The sequence below is a fragment of the Gavialis gangeticus genome, unplaced genomic scaffold, assembly GCF_001723915.1.
Source record: "Gavialis gangeticus isolate Ggan-Ray unplaced genomic scaffold, GavGan_comp1, whole genome shotgun sequence".
NCBI lineage: Eukaryota > Metazoa > Chordata > Crocodylia > Gavialidae > Gavialis > Gavialis gangeticus.
The window spans coordinates 15,414,087-15,438,173 of NW_017729014.1; the positions used below are offsets into that span (position 1 = coordinate 15,414,087).

The 24,087-nt window shown below is 48.9% G+C and overlaps 1 protein-coding gene across 1 annotated transcript in view; it reads right to left on the reverse strand.

The window, feature by feature from the left end:
- ACAP3 (ArfGAP with coiled-coil, ankyrin repeat and PH domains 3) overlaps positions 1-24,087 on the reverse strand; it is a 91,447-nt gene that overhangs the window by 59,011 nt on the left and 8,349 nt on the right. Inside the window, exons 2-4 of the mRNA XM_019511826.1 lie at positions 20,653-20,772; positions 19,646-19,699; positions 2,244-2,302 (exon numbers count right to left, since the gene is read on the reverse strand). Coding sequence (XP_019367371.1) covers positions 2,244-2,302; positions 19,646-19,699; positions 20,653-20,751 — 212 coding nt within the window. The 5' untranslated portion in view covers positions 20,752-20,772. The remainder of the gene's footprint in view (positions 1-2,243; positions 2,303-19,645; positions 19,700-20,652; positions 20,773-24,087) is intronic.

Sequence of the window (24,087 nt, forward strand, 5' to 3'; positions counted from 1 at the left end):
AGAGGTGATCGTGTGGCTGCCTATAAATTCATCAGGGGAGGGCAGCAAGGAATAGGAGATGCTCTATTTACTAGGGCACCCCCTGGAGTAACTAGGAACAATGGCCACAAATTGATGGACAGCAGATTTAGTTGGACATTAGAAAGAATTTGTTTATGGTGAGGGTTGCCAGAAGCTGGAACGGGCTTCCAAGGGAGGAGGTGCTCTCCCCTACCCTGGGGGTCTCCAAGAGGAGACTGGACAAGCGCCTTGCTGGAGTCGTCTGACCCCAGCGCTCTTCCCTGCCCAGGGCAGGGGGTTGGACTTGATGATCTGCTGAGGTCCCTTCAGACCCTAATATCTATGAATCTATGATTGTCCCTAACCTGCTCCCTCACCAGAGCTACAGCAACCATAGAGTGAATGGTCCAGGGGGACTGAACTCTCCTCTCATCCCCAGGAAAAGCTCCTTCCCATGGTGATGGAGACATTCATGGGGCAGTCCCTGGCAGGGTCCATGTTGGGCCCGAGTTGAGTAAGCAGAGGCCTTTAGCCTCCATGGCTCTATGGTGCGGAGGGCTGGTTAGAGGATGAACAGCACCCGATGGGAGGGGTACAACCTAGCTGCTAACATTGCTTTGTTCCCTTTCTCAGCCAAAAAATTTCAGTCGCAGCTCTGGGGAATGATTTTAAATGATCCCAGTGGAAGACCCATTTCAGATACACAACCCCAGCAATCCGTAGATCAAAGGTCCAGGCCCCATGAGTGCAGGGACTGATGGGCACGTGCGAGGGAATAATGCAGACACATTGAAATGGGAACAGCCCCCAAATGAAGGTGAAATTCCCTTTTCCGGTTGCCAGGGCTTAAGCAGATTAAATCTGAGCTCATCAGATAAATGATTAGAGAGGGGGAAGGGGAGAGTTCAGAGAGGGGTCATTGCTGGGTTTCCCCTCCCTCCCCTACACCAAACCACCCACCGCTGCTGAAGGATTCTCACTTAATTACCCGTTCCCATGGAAACCAGCTCCCTCTTAGCTGAAGGCCTCCATTGCCTCTCTGACCTATATTCAGCTGATTTGGGATCTCATGCTGCACTTGGTACCTGCCCTTGGGGAGCAAATGCTCTCAGAGGAGGCACTTTAATGTAGAGGGAGCAAGGAAAGCCTGGAAAGGCCACGGGAAGCCTGTTCCCCTCCTGGCAGAGGAGCAAATTCCTAAGCAGAGGAGCAAGACCAAGTGGTTGCCTGGCTTTGGGTTATACTACATTTTATAGGAGCTCAGGATATCCAGTGCCAAGGACCACCCTCTTAGGGCTTCAGGTCAGGCCTGGATTTGAGGGTACCAACATGCACATGAGATTTCAGACCACACTGCAGTGGCTAATCCCCGATACAGGGGGAAGTCAATTCCTCCACAGATAGAAAGAGCTATGGCTCTGCCTGCCAATGTTCACAGGCTGTTTAGTAATGCAGAATCACCAAAGGTCCCAGGTGTGGCTAGGGAGCCAGTGTGATTTTGGGGGGCTTAGTCACACAGCTGGATTTGGAGGTGAAGTCATTTGTGGAGGGCTGTCCCCATGTGGATTTTGGAAGCTGCAATAATCTAGATCACTAATTTTCAACCTGTGGTCCGCAGACCCCTAAGGGGTCTGAGAAAGATGACTGTGATCAATCAAAAGTATGTAACTAACCCACATTTACCATTCAAAGGGGTCCACAATCCCATTCAAAAATTTTTAGGGGTCTGCAAATGAAAGAAGGTTGAAAACCACTGATCTAGATCATTAACTAAACTGCCGATGAATCTCATCTAGGACAGCAGAAAGCCCATCTTTACAGAGGCATGGTGTTGCACCCAGGCTGCACAGCTCTGAATTTCTGGGATCTATCAGCAGTGGGTTTAGTAACAGGGGTCGGTGTGGACGTGGACCTGAACTTCCCTGAAGACTCGGGGCATGTTCACAGAGGAGCTTTGCTTCGTGTCTGGCATTAAATATGACACTAGGGAAGAAGGATGTGCATAGCACCTAGACCTAGCAGATCCCATGCAAGGTCAAGGTGAGATGACAGCACAATTACTGGTGTCACCCCATCCCCAGAAGTCAGATTCATGGTTTCTTCCCACTGGAGACACCTTTGTCCCCAGGCAGGGGCTTGACTGTGTATGCAGACAGCGTGCTGCAGATCTGTGTCCATAACAGATACACAGGGTTAGTAGTTCATCGAGAAGCCCCAGGTGGGCTGGAAAGATGGGTACTCACTCTTTCACAAAGTTGTGCAGTTGTTGTCGGACTGACCTCTGAGCCTGGTCAAAAAGGATCTGAGAGAGAAGAGAGAGAAGGTCATAAAGAATAAAAACAGGAAACTTTCCCCAACCTGAAGTGAATGCACAGCTCTGAGAGGATCAACTGCCCTGGCGCGATGGTTTTCCACTCTGCCAGTGCTATAGGGGAGGTTGAGGCTTAATTCTGCCTAAGGGCCCAGCTCAGCTCTTGGGCTGAGGAGGACTCCTCACTTTTACATGGAAGACATGGGTTTGATCCTCAGCCCACTTCTGCTGACTCAAAGACACTGTGCCATGTAGGGCATCTGCACAGCCTCCCACATAAATAACAATGCAGCGGTAACAGGTTCTGGGTGCCAGCCGTCAGTGCGAGGGTGGAAAGCAAGAGCATGTCCTTCTCAAAGCTGGCTTGTTGGCTCCCCCATTTCTGCAAATGTACTGGGTGCCCTGAGTAATCTTTGGAGAAGCAAGGTGGCATTGCACAGACAGACAGCAGACGCCGAGCTGCTGCGTCTGGCTATGCTGAGAAAAACAGGTTGGCTCCCCAGAGGCATTAACTACAATCCTGACCGGGAGAGTCAATAAGTGCTCTCTAGGATGCTGAGTGGTGGGACGCTGGCAGAAGGCCTGCTGCCTGATGTGACCACAGTCAATTTTGAACTAATAGCATTCAAGGGTCCCTCAGCAGAAGCCTTCTGCATTCTCCCTCCCAGGATCCAGTGAAGGTCCTGACATGTCCCCAAGACAGCGTGTCTTAACATGCACACACCCAAGGTTCCCCAGCTTTTGCAGAAAGGGGCCACTTGTACCCGTGCTTTCCTTAGGAGCTTGAGTTTCAAAAGGTGCCTCCAGGGGTGTAGGTTGTAGCCATGTTGATCTAAGGACACAGGCAGACAAGGCTCTTTGGGTGAATCTGGTCTCTTTTATTAGACCAACTTGAACAGTTGGAAAAAAAAATCTTAAATTCGAAAAGCTTGCTAAGACAAAAATTTCCAGCTATTTAAGTTGGTCTAATAAAAGAGATCAGATTTACCCAAAGAACCTTGTCTGCAAAAGGTGCTTCCAGCTTTTTCATATTGCCAGCAGAGGGCACCATCACCTCAAACTGCACCCAGTCTCCAGATTTTAGGAATGATCCCAGGGAGTAGGGACACTGGGCTCTGACGACACATCACAGCAAGAAGCACAACACCCCAGTCTTCCCCCGTAAGCACCAGCTCTCCGCACACTGGAGATACCGTGGCCACGTTCCACAGCATCTCAGGGAACGGAGGTACGAGTCAGGGCTGAGTGTTGACCAAACACTGGCACATCTTGCTGCTCTGAGGTTTAGAAGGTTACAGAAAGGGACATTTCTTCTCAATCTGCCTCTTCACCTCTGGACCTCAAGCCCTGACTTGGGAGACCCACAGTACCAGCAAAGGGGTGCATATAGTTCCTATGTCCCATTCAGCCCTTGCACTTCTTATGGCCAAAGCCAGTTATGGATGTGGAGGATGTCTGTTTAATGGGAATAGGACTGAGACCTGCCAGACTCAAGTGTTTGGCCCATGCTTGAACCTTTTCAGACTGGGTTGTCCAGGGTTCTCCCTGCAGTGCGAGTCCTCTCTTCCAAAATCTTGCTATTCTGCTTAATGTTGGCTGCAGTTTTTTCCTTGAAGCTGATTCAGCCCCAAGAGTAAGTTCAAAGGAAGGCTCTCAGCCAATGTCTGTGAGGCTGCCACGAGTCTCTGGCAAGGCTGCAGTGCTGAAGAATGATGTTTTTAACCCCCCTGTAGTAAAAGCGCCTTTTCCCACTTAAATTCTTTTCTGCACCCAGGGGCAGTCCTGACTCCCACTGCCTCTAGTAGCAATCCTGGCTGAGGAAGGCCCCAGCTTTGAGACATCATACCATGGCCCCTGCAACGGCTGTCCCTCCCTCCCTTGTCTAAGTGCATTCTGCATCTTTTTATGCAGGTCATTATGTGAGATGGCAGCTGATGAGATGCAAACTGCAGAGCTCCAGACTTCCCAGCCAGGGATCTGTCTCTGGGAGGAAGAAGCCGTCATCCCACCCCAGGCCACCCACTGCAGCAGACACTGTGCCCAGCACAGCTGGCTTTGCACAAGGTAGCTGTTTGCTTTCAGGACAAGAGAAGCACTGGGTTTCAGAGCAAGTCCTCTGAGTACTTCACCCATTGCAGAGCATATTCTGGCCTCAGGACTGGGACCTTGCACCTACAGGTCACTAAAAAGCATTCCAATCACTTACTGCATAGGAGATTTATGGATGCAATCTTCACAAAACCCAGATATTACCATGAGAGGCGCTGATATTAAATCTAGTGAAAGGGATAGTTCTAAGGACCTATCAACTCTGAGTAACCCTTTCAGATCTCCTAGTGCTCTATGCAGACCCTTAGGATAATTACTAGCTCTAAATGCACCATCCCTAATTCTTTTCATCACTAAGTACTTGGCAAAGGAGGTCATTCCGCTTATCCCCACTTTACAGATGAGAAAACTGAGGGAAAGGGAAGTGACTTGCCTATCTCTAGCCTATGGCTACCAGTGGCAGATCTGGGAGTGGAATCCAGATGTTTGAAGTCTGAAACAGAGGAGCAACAAACAGCTGGCAAGAGCGCCAAAAAGAGCCAGTTACAGCTAAGGAAGGAGGTTTTTCAAAAGTGCCAGAAGGCTTTAGGAACATAAATTGTATTGTCTTTCAGTTGGACTTGTGCTCCTAAATCCCTTAGTCTAATAGTGAAAACTGGTCAGAACAAGGCATTTACTATGCTTGTTTTGCTTGAGGGAAACACTTCTCTGATAGTCCACTGAAACAGAGCTCAGAGTGATACATAAAACAGTATTACAGTCACACCAATATCTCCAAGGGCTTCACAGACTACCAGATACGATCCAAACAGTGCAATAATTTGTAGGCAAAGGCAGCAGTGTGGGACATCTGCTCTCTATAGCTATGTGCCTCCTAATCCACTTCCATTACCAAGAGAGGGACTGATGGCCTGGACACTTGGGTGGCGTGCCTGCCTGACGCTTTCTGACAGTACCATGAGACTTCACATCCTAATGTAACATCTCAGTGGGTCGGGGCCTATTAGGACAGAAACACACCAGAAATACTGAGCAGCCAGCCACTAAAAATAAAGAGAAGGCCCAAAGGATTGTGGATAAGAGGTTTCAGCAATAGTATTGGCTGCACCCTCAAGTACATTCATTATGCAGATGACTGCAGCCAAGGACAAAGCAAGGGTGGGTGCCACCGCCTAGCTGAATATGAACAGCTAGGAATGGCATCTAAATATGAACAGATGCAAGAGGAAGGGGGGTAGGACCTGGACCACCCACCTTCCTGGCTTCACCAATGTAAATTCTTTGCTGCTTTTGGCACCCATTTGCCCTCCTGGAAAATACTACAAGAGCTGTTGGCCTATGTTTCCTATGCAGGCTGCTCCCCAAGTGATGCTTATGTGTTGACGGCGCTTCACCGCGCTTGCAATGCTGAGCACGGAAAGGCAAACAGCAACGAGGCCATCTGGTCTCCACCTGCACCCACATCTGGAGAGCCTCCACGCTTGGCTTCCGGCAGGGTGACATATTTGCTGGAGTTGGGGAGAGTGGACGCTTTATGCTGTTGGCCGTAAGGGTGCAGCCAGGCCCACTTGGGGGGGATGAGCAAGTAAGCTCCAAAGCAGGGATAGATTGGAAGGGATGTAACATCAAAGGAGGGAGCTGGCAGATGGGCTTGCTCAGCTTGAAGGATAGTGCAAATGCCAGGGCAGTGCATTAAACAAAGCACATGTGAGCCTAGGGATGGTTTCTTAGAGCCGCAGCAAACAGACCATGATCCCAGTGTCCTGATCACATCAGCTGGGTTGTCTGAAAGTTGGGATGCGACAAGGCTGGCTCTGCACACTGATGCCTGCCTTGGGAGATGGGGCAGGTCTTGCAAAGTTTCTGAATGGGAGGATGTCTCTATAGTGCACACAATATTACTACTTTCTATGGGTGGATTCAGTACGGGTAGAAACAAGACCGAAGCCAAGCATCGTGCAGAAAGGTATCCTGCCAGCATCCCCACCCTCTTCAGCCAAGCACCTCTCTCCTCCTGACCTGCCGTCATGCTCCCGTTTCAGCCCAAGGTCCCACACAGCTCTGCCCAAGCCCCTCGCTTCTGACTAGCAGCGGTCCCCGCAGGCCTGAGTCGAGATAGCTAGATGGTGTTGTGATGGGATGCCGTAATGGATAGGCATTTCATGCCAGCAAAGGCTCTTAATAAATATGCTGAGAGTCCCTCCGTGATACCAGCTCTTCTCATATTGCTTCTTCATTTATTTTGCCTGCCAAGGTCAACTGGGAAATTTTTACCAATGGCTCCTCCATGGGATTTTCAAAACAAAATTAGCAGATGAAATGAAAACAGTTTTACGGGGTTGCTTTTTACATCCAAAATCATTCCCTGGCTTGTTCTTACTTCCCAGGCATGTTCAGAATAAATCATTTGGGCTAAGATTTTCCAGACTATGTGTCACCCCACCCTTTCTCCTCCCCTCAGCCTAGCCACGGGGATTGCAGTCCGTGACTCACCTCTGGTAACAGCACACAGGGTCCGCACAAAGATGGAGGGGGGGCAAACAGACTTCTTATCCATCTGGGGAAAAAGCAAGACCCTGAATATTCCCCCCCTAAATGCAAAAGCACAGGCACTGTTTGTGTTCGCTGCTATGTCAATGCACATTGTATTGAAAATGGTGGGTTCCTGGACCACTTGAAGTCCTGGGACATTTTGTCTTTGAGTTTAGTGGGCTAGGATTTCATCCCAGGAGCAGCGAGTCTGGACCAGGAAGCACAATGCATGGTTATCTTGATGCCTGGACATGTCCAAGGGGAGGATCCATATCGCCAAGGCTTTTGACTCCAAGTAAATGAACTGGGAGGATTACTTTGTACAAGAAGAGAAGCTTACCCTAATTGCTAGGCAAAGCAGAAGCCAATGCAACCACCTCTGAGATGGGACATTACAACTCTCTTCAAAGCACAGAGTCACCCTGCACAAGCTTTAGGGCCAGAAGTGAAAAGTAACATTTCTTCATAGAAGCAGAAGTGTTCGAGGAGCTGAAATGTAATTCTCCAATTTGCCCAGTGCATTGTGTTAAATATCTTTGCTCCAGCAAAAAGCGCTCTGAGACAGTCTGGGTCCAGAAACAGCCCAAGGTCTGGCTTATGTTTTCTATCTCCCAGTTCCCACTAGCCCCTGGTGTGCTGGGCGGTGGATACTGGATACCTTACCAACCGAGAGAGAAACACACACAACTCGGTCAAGGTAGCTGCCACGTTCCCCAGAACAGCGGCCCACTCTGCGGTCGAGGCAGCTGTGAATTATTAAACATGTCAGAGCTAGGACTGTAGTTGGCTCGGCACAGTCTGCTCCTGGCATCTAAGCCCCTTTCTTTTCTCTTCCGCTGGCTGCACTATTTAGCAGCTGTGATGGTCTCCTCTCCCTTCACATATGCCTTCTGTGACTACTTGCTCAGCAGTGTCTGATCTGTCCAAGCTGGGTGGGGCAGACCAGGCTGTGGAAAGAGCATGTGAACACCACCGAGGCTGTTCCAACAAAGGAACAAAATTAAACAATTACACCATATGGTGCATTTCTCCCCAGCCTCAGACGCTTGCTGCAGTTTACTTCCCTGCCATTCAAGTTCCTGTCGACTGAATCCAACAAGGTCTCTAACCAGAGAGTCCCCGAGCTCTGCTGAAGGCTTATGCATTCTGGGAACAATTCAGGGCTCAGCTAGCTTTCCGTTCTGTTCTTTGCACGCTTATGGTGTTGGGTCTTGTTTGCCTCGTGGTAGATGGGCATGCACAGCTGAGACATCGGACAAATGCCGCCCTTAGGTAGCACTTTTTCAATGGCATTAAAGCAAATTTCCCTCCTGCTACACTGGGAAATGCACCTGCAATGCAGCCTGTCCCCATCCCCTTGGAAGCACTGCCACTCCTGTGCAGCACTGACACGGTGTCAGTCTAACCCAAGGGTAGGCAAACTGCGGCCCACAGGCTGGATGCAGCCCACCAGGCCATTCCATCTGAAAAATTTAGAAAATGAATATTTATCTGCCCTTGGCTGCCTGTCATGCAACCCTCGATGGCTTGCCAAAACTCAGTAAGCACCGGCCCTCCACCCGAAAAAATTGCCCACCCCGGTCTAATCTCTGTAGCTGAGCTGAAGTTTCACCTGTCTCCATTTAGGTACAAATGCCCCAACTTGTGCCCTCAGCTCAGGAAAAGATGCTGGCGTAACATGGCAAGACCTTTTCTTAGTGGAGTGGTGATGATTTATGCTGGAAGAAAGATTGGCCCGCAAATTGTGTGAGTTCAAACCCCCTATCTGAAAATAGGGCTCTCACAGAGGGTGCTCGTGTGGTTTCCCCCTCCCCCTAGTAAGGAATCATTCAATGCTATGGTTAGACTAGAGAGCTAGACCAACAGATGAACCGCTAGCTATGTCTCAAAATCGGAAGCAGCCCCCTTTCACAAAATAGCTGTTTTCAGCCTCTTATTTAAAGGGCAGTTTTTATTAGACAATCTCAACCTTTGATTTTTCAATAAGGTCCTTCTCCTTCCAGCTATGTGAAGTGAGGCACAAGGAGTTCCTCCCAGTCAGCAGCTAGCTGGGCTTGTCTGTAGAGAGGGGCTGGGGTGAAATCAGAACCAACCAGAGCATCCATGCCAAGGTGGAAGGGAAACGGAGACAAACTCTGTCTCTAATCTGAAACAAGTGCAGATAACTTGCTCCTTCCTTTCTGGCCCTTCTGTTTCTCCTGAGCTCCAGAGGTACTGAAAAAAGGAGGCCCTGACATCCCTTGAAAGCCTTGCATTATTCAACCAGGAGCAGGAAGTTCTGAAAACCTCGTGAGAAAACTTGCTCTCAGTCCATTACTTCAGACCCAAGTGAATCAAAGAGTTTATTGAACCACCCAGGCCTGTATTCAATGCATCTGAAGCCAGCCACCCAACTTAGGGTGATTCACTAGTAAGGATCCAGTATCTCTCCAAGCTCCAAAGCTTTCTTCTACCCCTAGATCCGTATCTGATTGAGATGGAGCGACATCAAAAGCTTTGGGACATTAAACTCCTCCGAAATATTTTGAAGGGCTGAGTGTCTCGTGATGACATAATGATATACATGTTGAGATGTCACAGTGCCAAGCAGAAATTCTGCATCCATGAACATGTTCTGTGTTAGGGGAGCTCATAGCTTCTAGCACAGGCCTAATGTGTTGTAGAAAACTACACCAGGTCCCATCAGTATGGTGAGGGGCAAGCAGCTTGGAGGACTTCCCTTTGTCTGTCCTTTAGATTTCTCTCTCCCTTCACTTACAAACATAATCACCCGCAGCCCTGTGACATCTGCCATCTGCCTCACTGACTCATCACAGCTTGGGTGGCTTTTTCCTTGACAGCAGGAAATGCTTCCTGGCTCGCTCAGAGAAGTCAAGTCTCCTTTGCAGGCCACTGCTGGATGCCCCTGACAAGCCACACTGATGAGGGAGGGATGATTGGGGCTGTTTAAGCTTGGGTGAGGCAGAGAGAATAGGGCTGGGCTGCAGAGAGCAACACTAATGTCACAGCTTCTGCATTTGAGAGAGCCTGGTGCTCCAACACAGCCATGGATGAACTTACTGGGCTCAGTCCACGTAATCATCCTGCCCCTGCATTTTCACTGGCATGTGCTTTCTTTTTTATTTTTTTAATCTCATTGATAAAAGGGTACGTATGGATCTGGATAGACAGACAGAGACAAAGAAAAAGCTATTTACAGAGGCAGGTAGTAAAGCTGGAGGAAATTTTCCCCTATTTTGATTTTTTTTCCAGTAACTTTTTTTCAACAAAGAGAAAGTTTCATAAAAAGTTGCCCTGAAAAATGCATCCTTTTTTTTTTTTTTTTCCACGGATGGATACATGGATGTTCACACTCGCTCCTTCCTTCCTGGATGGTTTATTATTTCATATACATATTGTCAGCACGTTCTCATACAGCATGAGGCCGCAGAAATGCCATCAGCCCCAAATGACTCTCCTTTCATATTACTGCTACTGGAGGGGGAATGAGGTAAAAAGGCAAAGTGCTTTCAACCCCCACTCTCACAGACAGAATTTCCCCTGAAGGGCTCTGTGGCTCGGGCAGCTCTTGTGGATTATAATGTGACCAGAAATACCCTCTGGAAGGGTCTTTGGTCCACATCTCCTTATAGCCCTGACGTATTCCTTCAATAACTGCCTCTCATGGGTTCTGGCTACTGGAGCTCTGCTCCTGGGCTTTGAAAACCACAGTGGGGGGATGAATCACTGTGTATTACATGGCCAAGTCTCTCTTATCCCCTGCGTGCACAGCAAGTCCTGCTGTAAATAGCCACCCACGGGCTATTTGCAGCTGGAATTGGCTGCTAGCAGAGCTGGGCTGAACAAAACTTCCCTGAAAACTATGGGTGGCTAGGATTAGGGATCAGTCACTTTAAGCCAGGAGAAGCCCAGGGTGCGAATGCCCCTGCAGTGGGGTGTGAACTCTGTGGTTTGGACCCAGCTGTATTTAAAACGGGTGGAGCTGGCTCAGAGGCAGAGCTGGGGTTTGTCTCCTGGCCTCATGAAGAAGGTAGGGCATGAGGTCTGCTTTCTGACTTGCACGACTCCCCTGCTGCCTGGAGACCGGGGCAACTGCTTGCCCCTAGCACCATTCCTCTTCACAGTTTCCTTCCATAAACTTCCTCCAGTCCTTCCTGATTACATCAGGGGGAAGAGGAAAAATGTCCCATGTCTCCCCCATCTCCCATCCTAGTCTCTGGTCAGAGTGGTGCTGGGAGGCCCAGAGGTCATCTTTCAGTCCAGCTCTGACCCCTCCATCTGCCCGAGGTCTCTGGGGAAGACTGTTCACATCAGAACGGCTCCAGCTTGTGCCCATGTGTGGGTTGTGTTGTAGGCGATGGTAAAACTACCTCTGCTCCTTGATGAAGAGTCAAGTCACAGCCGCTCCATGTTGCGCTGCCTCTTTTCCTCCTGCAACCTGTCCCTGCCTTCTTCTCACCGTTTGACATGGGATGCTGCAGCTCTGAGCAATGGACGCATTGCACAGACTTTAATCTGGGCAGCACAAAGCGGTTAGCACAAAGCACAGGCACCTGCGTCCACTCTTGGCATGCGCTGGGCGGGATTATGCTACCTCTACAGTAGCGTTGTAGTCTGATTAGACAAGTGACTCCACTGGGCAGAACAACTTGCCCTTGACAGCATGGAAGGGAACTGGGATTTCTAATCGCACTGCTGCTGGGGGACCCCTCTCCAGTTCAAGTGTGTGGTTTTAATACTCTTGAGTAATGGTCTGTAGGAAACATCCATGAGCTACTGCACTGATGTAATTCTAAACACCATTGCACAGCCTCATCGCTCACAGTCCCGCAGGCCATAAAGCTATTGATCCCAAACTGACAGAGGCCTTCTGGCTCCTTTAGCTACAAGCAGATCTTGTTACACTTGTATTTAATTATGATTACCAGGCTTTGTAAAAAAAGAGGAAAAGGTTGTTTTCTCACATTTAATGGCCCAGGAGTTGTTCATGGCTTAGAACAACAGTCCACAACCTGTTAAGGATGTGGGCCAGATTGAGTCACCTTAGGTCAGAGGCAAAGACCCAGGTGCTGTCATGCTTTTCCCAACAGTAGCAGGAGAAAATGCTGGCTGCTTAAGCTCCCTGCTGCCAAATGCAAAGGAAGCCCCATGTCCACAAGCTGAATCAAAAGGCTCCAGGGGCCGGATCTGGCTTAGGGATTTGTATACTTCTCTGGGGCAGGTGGAAGCCAGGGAAAGGGATAGCAAGGGGGCACTCTGCACAGCAGCTTCAGGTGCCATCAGGCAAGCATCACATGCCTACTGGCCTGAGCATGGACCAGCACAGATGGGAACAAATGGAGAGGGAATAAGGGAAAAACCAATCCAGACCAGCTCCAAAGCCACTCCACACACTTCCCCACACGACACTGAGCAATGACACGCTCCATCGATGGCATCCAGGAGAGATGCCACAGACTAGCAAGGAGTCATTCGTTGGTTGAGCAGTGACTCTCAGGACTGTGGTTATGGGTCAGGCTGCCTGGGTCTTCCCTGAACCTTGCAGGCAGAGAGGAGCCAGGCCCTGCCTTAGCAGAGGAGCAGTGCCTCAAACGAGGGGATGACTGCCCAGAAGCCTTGCAGCTCTCCAAAGCCTAAACCCAAAGGTAAGCTTGGCCTCTGGCCACACTAAAGAGCAGGACCATGGCTGGCAGCTGACAGGGTAGCATCTGTTTGCACAGAAGCAAGGAGCACTTTTAGCATGAAAGGACTTGGCAAACCATAGTCCAAATTAATTCATGCTGGTGTTTTTGGAGGGAAGGGGCAGGGGGAACCACAAGGGCCTGGAGCAAAATTCCAGTTTGTGCCAGAGGGTAAAAGGAAATTGTTCATCTCCTGCAAGCTGCATGGAAAGGGAGCTGCGGGGCTTCAGCTGCCCAGGATACCACCCCCTGCTCTATTGCTCTGCTGCAGGTGCGGGCAACTTGCTTCCTTGCCCTGGGTCATGAAGACCCAACCAGAGGAGGAGCACAGGGGAAGCAGAGAAGTGACTTCAGCAACTAGAAAGGTAGAGGACTCTGTGTAAGGCCATAATTCCAGCCAGTCCAGCCTCCCACTGTGCTCCAGAGACTTGACCAGCATGGACTGGACAGAGGGATTTATGCAGGACATAGGTGGGATACAGACCTCGGCATCCAGGAAGTGAAATCAGTGCCAGATTATGACATGCTGAGGACCTAAGCTATGTCCATCTTAAGAGGCCCCATACAATTAAAAAAAAAAAAATCCATCAAAAATGGATTGTCATAAAATTTTAAGATGAATTATTGTTATTTCTGCACAAATTTATGAACTCAGTAAGAGTAACAACTATGGAGCCATGTAGATGTATATTTTTGTCATATTAGAATGAAAATGTCCAGGTTTTTTTTCCTTATTTAGAGGCCCCTCATATTGTAAGGCCCAAAGCTGTAGCTTAAGTAGCATAAGCCTAAATCTGACCCTGGGTGAAATGACATGATTTGGGGATCAAATGCCAAGATTCTTCCCCAAAGAAGGGCCTCAAGACTTGGCTGAAAGCTGTTCACACTGTAAAGGGAAGATACAATTTCCCACGCAAGTTCATTAGGAGCTACGTACCTAACTACTCCCAAGTGCCTTGGAAAATCTGCCCCTAAGCTCCTGAGGGGCACAAGTTACGGTCTGTCCATTGACAGAGAAGACTCAGTTAAATGCACTGCACTAGCTGAAGGATGCATTGATCCTAATAGGGATACAACATAAAATAAACTGTTCTAACATCTTATCCCCTGCAGCCTTTGATCTCCCTTTGGGGAATGGCGAGGCACTGTCCTAGCACAAGAGAAAGGGAATCTCATCAGACTTTTTCAGCAGCGGGGTGGAAAACACATGACCTGTAATGCTTCCTTCCTGGAGGTGCTGAAGTTTTGACATGAGGGTGCTTGGGATGGGGGATCCTTTATAAAGGAGATCTATTCTCCATTTCTACCATGGGCCTCCTACAGAGCCCAAGTGTCATCAAAGGGCCCAAGTACACATGAATCAGACCTTTGGACTGACATTAAAAGGAAGAAGTGGGCAGGCCGCATGATCCTAAAAATGATTTCTGCCACGGGAAGGGGTGAGCCGACTACCCCGGAGGAGCAAATTCCCTCCGTATCCATACTATGGGAAGCTGTAGTGAAAGAATCAGGCCCACCACCATCTTGTCTTGGGCCTGGCTTGGAGGAGACCCACTGACCGAGTAAGTCTTTGGCTTCTCGGCTGAGACTGCCAGTGAGAACAAGAGCTGCAGCATGCCTCAAGATGTCAGCATTGCAGCACGAGTGGGAACCGGTGCTACAGCCCACGGTGCAGTTGAGCTTTGTATTTCGTGGCTTGAAGCATACATTTCTAGAAGGAATGTCTTGGAAAGCCTATTGTTTAGGATTTTGGAAGGTTATTTTCTCCAGAGCAGGCAGTGAAATTAGTGTCCCTGCCATATTGCTGGCATGTTACAGAAACACTTCCTCTGGGCTGCTGAGAGCAATCACCATTCCCTGCAAACTCAGCCAAAGCCAACAAGCCTGGATGAAGAATGATGAGTTCGGGGTATCTCAGACCCTGACCTTAACCTTTATTATCATGGCCATTGTGTCTTCTTGTCTTGCCTTCTCTTTTATGCTCTCTGAAAAAAATACTCTCCATAAACAGTCGCCCACGTGAGCCACACTCGGTGGTCAGCGCGTCCGGCCTGTGGCATGCCACACACCACCCCCACCGACCCACACTGTGTTCCCGGTTCGCCACAGGCAACAATCTGCATCCAGGAGGGCCAAGCAAGAACACCACTGGCCACTCCCTGCTTCCTCTTCCACTCTTCCAAATCAGCTGGTATCAAGGCTGGAGGAGACGGATCGCTTCCTACGCAGTGTGTGGCTTTGATCAATGCAAGGCTGCTCTTTGCACCATATTTTCCTAGTGCTCAGCTAAGTAGGCTGACTGTGGTTGAGGCTTTGGGATTCCTCTGGAGAGAGGGTTTTTTTTCCATGGAACAAGCTTGTTTTCTCATACGGTGCCTTCCTTGAATTCCACCCGGCAGCGAGGCCCAAATTCTCCTTTCATTTACACTGGTGCAATCCCACAGAAAGAAGTATGGTTGTACTGGTAGAGGCCAGCGCAGAATTTGGTTCCTAGCTTTTGTATATGGATTAAGCCTGTTGCCCTTGCTCTCCCTCCCCCCCACCACACCCCTCTGCTCTTAACCCCACCCTACCATCCCCTTTATTTTGGGAAAAACTGACTAAGTAAGATGTTCCTGTTTCTCTAAGTCCTTACCTGGCCTCTGTCAGTACAGCACCAGAGCACATCAGCATCATTAACGTACATATCCAGGCAACACTCACTCCAAATTAACTCCATTTTACAGATATGGAAACTGAGGCTTAGCAACAAAAAGGGACTGGACTGCGATCACAGTAGAGGACAATGGTGAAAGGGAGAGCTGATCCCTCATCACCTTGATCCCAGCTCAGTGCCTTAACCACAATATGCTTCTTTTGCTCCTACATCCCTTCAGGTCAGCATTTTTCCCCATTGCTTATGTCCCATATAAAAGCTGGAATGCTTTGAAGCTCCAGCTTGCTAGTCCTCTCCATTCATTAAAGCATCTCCTATGTGGATTTTGCAGGGTTGGCCTAGATGCAGGGATGCCTTCCAGGCCAATGCTCCAGCAATCAAGTTAAGAACAAGCTCTTCCAACTGTTTTTAGGGATTCTTCCTTCTTTTCAACTTGTTCCAGTTGTACATACTGTCCTGGACACATGCCTGGAGTAAGCACTGATTGCTGCTTCAGAGCTGACATCTTTGCACATAAATGAACCAAGATATTCACACACACACACACACACACACTAGGAGACAGCAGCAGAATCACTAAAAATAACTGTAAATTGTACAGGCACCATGGCCAACTCAAAAAGCTACAGTCACTCCAAAGACATTTCCTGCAGAAGGCTCTCAAGCTGAAGCACAGTCTGGGGATGACTGATGTGCTCCAAAGCATGTGGAAAGCCAGTGTTCAGACAAGGGTTTTCCCTTGTGCATGCAGCTGGTGAAAGTGAGATTCTGGCACTTCAGAAAAGCATGCTCCCGGGCAGTTGGGAATTCGGGAAGCGCTTGTGGCAGGACAGTGAAGGCTCGAAGGGAAAGGGTTGGACTACAAAAAGCACCACAAAGTTATAACGATGGCCCTTCTGTACTCTTCACCCCTGCCACTGTTAGCATGGATGAAGTGGACCTCTGGGGTGTAACCCTGGAGAGTTAAGGTAAACTACAGTTTTAAGAAAACCCTGCACATCTCACCTACTCATTAATAAAAGACCCTTTCCAGCTTTCCACAAGTCAAAACTGTGTAGGGATTTCAGGTTCAGCCCTGCACCCACCAAGCTCAACAGTAAAGCTCCCACTGAATTAATGCTCATTAGCAAAAGTGCACTAATGAATGCATAGACGTGCCCAGGGTAAAGAAAAGAAGGAACATTTTGGTGTCAGAATCCAGCCCTCCCCTGCACTACTGCATGATCTGAAAAATTCCCACTTTTACCACACTGCCAAAGTATCTTGTCTACTGGTAAAGGAAAGACACTAAGACAGTGACTCTACTATGTAGTGATCCACAGCCAAAGCAGAGACCAAGATCATCCAGGTGCCTATTGATTTGGGTGCTTCCACGTGTGGAAGTTTGAACTGAGACTCCTTACAAGGGCCTGAGTTTTCGGAGGGTGGGTGCTCAGCATTGCCAAGAACCAGGCCCCATTACAGGGTCTCAAGTTGGAAAAACAGGGGCACTAGTCACATTGGGGGATCTTGGCCCAGACTAGCTAATGAAACTAAAATGGAGCAGCAATTTCCCACAAGGACTCTGAGACCTTGTTCGGTCCTCCAGCATATGGATGTGACCATCACTGGCCTGGGTGGACCTCGGGGGAAAGCCTGCGCCTAACGGTTGGTGCAAAGTAGAAGAAGATGGAAAGACTCAAAGCCTGGGCCCGTTCTGACCAAAGAGGAGCTTAACTCATGCTGCCAGTCAGCTGGGCTAAATGCAGCTCTCACTACAAGCTCTAGTTCCCTCTCCTCTCTGCCACATCCTCTGTGGTAGCTACACTGGTTTTAATTAGCCAGTCTCCTCCGAGGTTGCATATTTGGCACTTGTAGCTCAGTAAATTGCATGTTATTAAATATTACTAGCATGTTGCAACCTCCTGTGGGCACAAGGCAGGCAACTAGATCCTGTGCCTCTACCAGAACACAGGGCTTTGTCTTTGGTCCTCATTCTTTGCCTGCTCTCACACGTGCACGCGCACTTGTCTCTCTTTCTTTTGCACACACGCCCCTCTTGCTGTCTGTGGCGTGCATCAATCACCATCTTTCTCTGTCTCGTTCTGCCCTAAAAAGTTTTGCCAGCACATCTGTGCTGGTTGGGAGTGTGATATTATTTTCTTTTCTTTCAACAGACTTTGCTGTGCTAGCAGAAAGCAGTTATACTGGAGGGGGAAAAAATCTTTGGCTGGTATAGGTTATGCAGTTGCTTTGCTGGCAACACTTTTATATGTAGATAGTCTCTCTCATGCACATTGTCTCTTATCCAAGTATTCCCTTTCCCTCACTCTCATACCCCTACAAACTCTTACCCCTTCTCTCTCATGTTACATGCAGACACAAGCCAGGTCTGCACAACAAATGGAGGCCAGCATAATTATATTGGTCACTGGTGTAATGCAGATTGATGTGTGATCTGTATGGCTGTGCTGGCTTCATTCCTTAGTGTAGACAGAGTTATGCACAAGTTTCATATTATAATTTGCATCCACATTAGGAACATTTTGGATAGTGTACCAGGTGAGACAGCTGTATCAGGAAAGGCTCCCAAGTGTAAACCTGACCTCAGCCGTCTCTTCCCCAACCCCTTTTTACCCTCTCTCTCACGTGCACTCACACACACAGATGGTTTTCTTCAGCCCCTCACTGCTGCCTTTCTGCATCATGTGCATTTCAAACCCCCATGTGTTTTAACCTCCTCCCCATGGCATGTCCTATGAGGAACTAACTCTCCCAACCTGCTTCCCAAAGAATAAAATGGACTCATTGCTGCTTTGCCTTCCACCCAATACAGTTAACCTGAGTCCTGAAAGCACACATCATCCTCTTTCTAACACAAAGTGACAGGAGCATTGTGGGATAAAACTGGGTCACTCCTGTAGTGGCACCCTGAAGCTTTCTTCAGTTTAAAACATTTGAATCGATTATGAGCTTCTGTGCTTAAAATATTGTAGGGCTGGCTCAGAACCAGGAGCACCTTTGTACTTTGCAAGGGTCATAAATACTCTGGCCCATGTGTCTGGTCTGGAGAAGACAGCAGGGTCTCTCTACGGAAGAGCTCTGGTACTGAGATTCAGTGTGGTTAGGGGATCAGCCTGTCCCTAGGCATTTCCTTCCATCTTATGGCAGCATTAATATAGTCTGCTTTATCCATCTGGGGTCCCTGCTTTGGAGTTGCATTTAAATGGACTCTCAAGCACAGTGCAAAGCTCCAGAGCACATTCTGCTTTGGAAACAGCCAGGTGACTCTTCAAGTCATTCTGCTGGCTGGGGAAGAGCTACATCCTGATGGGAAACCAGTGGGTCCTGGCCTTGCTCTCCCCATCTGGAATCCATGAGGGGCTCTGAAAGTGAGGGGCATCAGGGCTGGGGGTCCTTCAGGACCCCATCTGTTCCTGCCCTGGCCTCACAAGGTGCCTCCGGTACAATCACAAAAGAAGAATGATTCATCTGCACCACAGGACTATGCATGTTTGCTCTTTCGGTTTGGGGACGAATATTCTAACTCTTCCCCCTGACACTGGTTTTATGACCCTGACCCTCTGGCGGCTGCAAGTCCGCAGTGAAAGCTTTGAAATGTCAAGCAAGGATGAGAAATGTGCCCTGCCTTCTCCCCTCTGCTCCCTGACGTGCTGCTGGCTGCTCCAGACACCACAAAGGGCCGCAGCTGCCTTGAACCATTCTCAGACTGTGCATAGCTTTGGTGGCTGGAATGGGCAATGCACAGTGGATGCTTCATCGGATGCATCCTCCTATGGAAGCTAAGGAGCCTTACAACAAAGAGTGGGAAGAGCAAAGCTGTAGTACCCAATACCTGGAAAGGTGCTGAAAGCATCTTCTTCACATCACCGTACACAGCATTAAAGTCCTGTGTGTTTGGCTGAAGACATTAGGACAAGTCCTGCCCTCGGAGACCCACACCCAACCCCACTCACTAATATCATGCATATGGTCCTCTACAAGCCACGCAGCGACACCTCTAGTGGACCTCCATGGACCACAGCAGTCACGCAAGCCGATATAAATCCACAGATTGATGTACCCATGCAGCCCGCTGCACTGACTGATGCACACAGTACGTGACTGCTGGCCATAGTGCATATGCAGTAATCCCACTGACTAACGGAGGCAGAACTTGGCCTACTGGACATCTCCCAGGAAAGGAGAGAACCTCTTAGACGTGACAGCAACCCCTCCCAGAACCTCTCTCTCACGTCTGCTGCCAAGAAAGCAGAAAATGGGACCTTTTCAAGAAAGCTCTCCTAGACCCACTGTGGTGTCACTGCTGCCTGACCGAACACCAGCGGATCATCACGTAGCCTCTAAAGAACAAGGTAAGACCATTATAGGTTCGCCCCCAGCATGCAAAGAACTGAAAGTAAGATGGCACCTTACCATGTGATAGTTAATCATTTCCTGCAGGCTGTCTCCAAATTTGTCAAGGCACTCCTGTGAAAGAAGCAGCAAGCAGGCGGTTAATGGAGCAGCTGCCCTTCTTCCCCTCCTCTTTCCAGTTTGGTGCTGAGCACAGCACCCCCCTGGTTATTTCTTTTGCACGACAGTTCTACATGTTTCCTAAATAACTAATGCTCGCCGACCCAGATTCGAAGGACCCTGTCTGCATTCTGGCTTCTTAAAAGCACAGTTCCCCTTGCAAACCTTTTAGTGGTGAAAAATCAGGGGATTTTTTTTCCAGACACTGAATCTGCCCTGTGTGGGACTAAAATGACGCATAGGTTTTAAGCAAATCTGAGCAGGCATAAACTTCACCCCCAAGGATTTGACATTCAGAATATCTAGGCCATACATAGCATCTGAAGAGCCAGCAGTGAAATGGTTCTCATGGATTTATGGGAGATTTTGATATGATTTATGACCCCAAATGGGGCTGAGAGTTGGTCTGACTTCCCTACTTTTGATGGGGTTATCATATTGCTGCAATGATCTCCAAGCACTTTGCAAATATTAATTTAACCTCACAGCCATTTCCTTTTCAGTGGCCCCTCCAGGAAGTGAACCCATTTCACAGAAAGATAAGCTGAGTCACGGGGAGCCCCCTCCCACTGTCTTCCCTTTTCAGGACTTTGGAATGAGACTGGCAATGGTAAGCAGGGCAAAAAATAATCAAAGTCCTGCTTCTCAATTCTGCCACTCCATTCCCTAGAAACATATGCACGTACAGGCTTAAAGGTACCAACCTAATAGATAACAGCCTAAGGTACCATTTCACACTGTAAAGCATCCCTCTAGCAATGGGGGCTGCTAGCCTCTCTTGGAAAACATTTGCATTCGCTCAGATTAAAGCCAATTTCCAGAAATACCCCTCCTGTCTTTAATGCCATTCTCCCGTGCGTTGTCCATCTCTCAACAAGTTTGCTGCCCACTACCCCAAAGAGACTCACTGAAATCATTTCGTCCTTCTTGCATTGTTGAGACAGGTCTCGGACCCCACTGACAAAGTGTTTGTTGGTGGTGATGTAGGCTTTCCCAGCCTCAATCATTCCACTGCATAGCTTCACCAGCTGCAGAGAGAAGGGGAGGGAGAGATGTGAGCGGGGACAGTTGTACAGAGTTGGCCAAAGCATTTGTAAGCAAAGTGGATTTCCAAGTAAGATTGCAGAGTCAGGCTTGCTGCTTGTGGTGAGAGCATGGTTTGAACCCAGGATTTCTTCTGTAGCTAAAAGCAAAAGCAAAAACAGCTTGAGGCAGATTAGCAGATCTACTGACTGGCAGCAGTAGATATGGGTTGCTCCAAGCGCGTGACTCACCCACTGGAGAGAAATAAAAACCCCAAGACAAATCGACACCAGAAAACCTCCCCTGAAGCATCTTGCAAACTTTAGCCTGGACTATTCTTAGCCTGAAAATTCAAACTGAAGTCCCATTCTTTGCTGTCTTTGAGAAAGGCACAGACGTTCGAACAGGGACCAGAACATAATACTCACATGACTTCAGTGAGTAAGCCTGTAGCATGTGCAGGGGAGGATGTCTGGGCCCAGATTCAAGGCTCAGCCCGGCAGTGCTACCAACTTAGCGGTCTCGTTGCTCAGTGCAGTGCTATTTGGGGGTTCCTACTGACTAAACGCCTACATTAAGGACCCCATGTCCATTTTCTACCCAAAATACTTGGCTATTGTCTGCTGACATTTCTGAGATAGCAACACGCAGCACTTTTTTGAGGTTTGCCTGGCCAATTCCTGCCCTTTGGCACCACAGGCGGGTGCGTGCTGCTTCTTTGAATGACTCCCTTGCCACTGCAGACAGCACAGGTCCTTGGGGGTGCACAAGGACAGTGAGACAACACCAATTTACCCCCAGTCAGGATCTGGTCCTCACGAGTGCAAAGCAAAGCTTGGAACCATGCCCCACACGTGCCGTGGCCAAGATGTTTGGTTGAGGAGGGCTGCAGAGCTGAGGGGTGCCGTGCTCTGAGAACAGGGGGCATTGCAGGGTCTGTGAAGCTGTCGCACAGCAGCTGCTCAGGAAAGGAAGGGGAGGCTCCTTATTGCATTGTCAGGCATGGAAGGAGCCCCCCACCAGTAACAGGGAAGTCTAACCAGGCCGTCTCAGAGCCGTGCCATCAGGGCACAGCAAGGCCTGCTTAGGGCAAGTCTGAGGGCTTGGTGCCTGCTTGGGATGGCTGTGTGCAGAGAAGAGCTTGGCTGGGGATATCTGAGGACAGCTCAGGACAGGACAGAGCTTGCAGGAAGCTGGGTAAGCTGCTGTGTGCTGGGTGCTCCTGGCTGGTACTTGTAGCAGAGGGCAGGTAGGGTAGCTGCCTGAAGATGTAATACAGAAACCTTGCATCTGAAATGCAGGCCTTAGCAGGTATCCAGGTTGCAGCCATATTGGTCTAGAGGCAAAAGGAATCAGAACTCATGGCAGATGGGATATCTTTTATTAAACCAACTACATTTTTGCAAAATAATTTTTTTTTGCAAAAATTTAGTTGGACTTAGCAGGGGAACTGCAATTCCTGGCAGCAGGGAGAATCTGCCCGACGCCCAGGGAAAAGCCTGAACTGTTGCACAGCCCCTAAGGATTTGGGACTTTCCTTGCTTTGGAAGGAGTGGGTTTTTTGATCTGGCCAAACAGCCTGCCCAGCAAAGCTCTCTTGGGATGCAATTACGTGCCTGATGGTGAAGAAGCAAAATGCACCCTGGCACTGGACCGGAAGGTGAGTAGCTGCAGCTGTGTGTTTGCAGGTAACTTGTACTCTGGAAGCACTTCGTTGATGCTAATCAGCCCCCAGGCCCATGTGTCAGAGCTGATCTGCATGCGATTTGCCCTGAGTGTTACCTGGCAGCTGGGGGCTTCATGCATAGCATACAAAGGAACAAGGGTGGAGGTGGTGAGATTCTACAGTCCTGTTGCACCAAAACCTCTGAGGTAGTGGATTGAAGCTGGTTTTAAACCTGCATAATGTGCCTATGACCAGGCACTGGGATTCCTGTCAATTTGGGAGGATGCTAGGTCTTGCTTTCCTGGTCACATGCATGTGCTACAGTGGCTGAAAGGACTCTTGGAAGCTGTGTCTGCACTGTGTATGACTTAACATTTGCTTGGTGGGCTTTAGATGCGCCTTGCTCCAGGGAGGCTGGGGCTCAGCAACTTTAAAAACAAGTATGTGACTTGTTACGCTGGGGAACCACGTGCCCCAAACCCACTTCTGTTCCTGCTTATATCCAGTGCATGCTGTAATAATTCAGCTGAAGCCCAGGGTGCTACCTGAGCAGTCCAACAGCAAGAACGAGGCCACTTCCTTGCTTCAGAAGCAAGCCTTGAACCACAATAGCCAGCTTCTGTAGGCTGTTTCTTGCTGGGAACCCCCCTCCTTGAGGTCCATTTGTCCTAATTCAGCTACAGGAAGCATGTCCAGCCCCCAAGAGCCACCCACATGCACTGCAGAGCCCCTGAGCACACCTAGACTAACTGCTTGCTGACTACAGCATTCATCTAAGCATGTTTTAGACCTTTTCACCCTAGGACTGCTTTTCTGCTTACGGCCAAAGCTCCTGACGGAAAGCAGGAAAGAGATCAAAAGAACTCATGGATTCTCTTTGTCATTTTAGAACCACAGCCCAAAGCAACTTTCCCACCATGCACAGTTTGGGCTGCTCAAAAAGGGTGGGGGGGAGAGTATTCATTTCTTAGTGTCATAGATGTTAGAGGCTGGAAGGGACTTTACAGATCATCAGGTCCAGCCCCCCGGCACTAGGGAAGGAAAGACACCTGGGATCAGATGACCTCAGCAAAGTGGTGTCTGTCAAGATACTTTTTGAAGATCAGCAGGGTGACAAAGTTGGGGTTATTCAGAATGTTTTACTGCAGTTCAGGGCTTTCTGGCAACATGAAAAATCAAGACTGTGGACAAGCATTTTGGAAATTAAGAAATTGTCACTTGTTTGTTGGGGGAGGGGTCTCAAATGTTTGTGTAATGGTTATAAAGTCATTTTTGTCTAATCCTAATGAGAAAGATGTATTTCTTTATTTATTGACTAATTCTCCCCTTAGCCCCCGGGGTGAGAGCAGATTTCCCCAGCTGTCTCCAACAGACAGCTTCTGAATCCAGTTCTTGTACTTCTCTCATTCTGTTGTTTTAGCAGAACAGGCTAGCAGGCTCGTAGTGCTCCATCCAACACCAAAGACAGAAAACAAACTGATCCAGCTTCTATTGCATCTGGAGCCCAGACGGACTCAAGGAGCTTTCGACAGATCCTTTGGAAAGGAAATCCAGCTTTCTCTGCAACGTGGCGGTTTCTAAAATACCTCCTTGTGTGCACACATGCACAGCCAAGGCTGTGTTGCTAGTAGCTGAGGGCCACTCAACCCAAGCA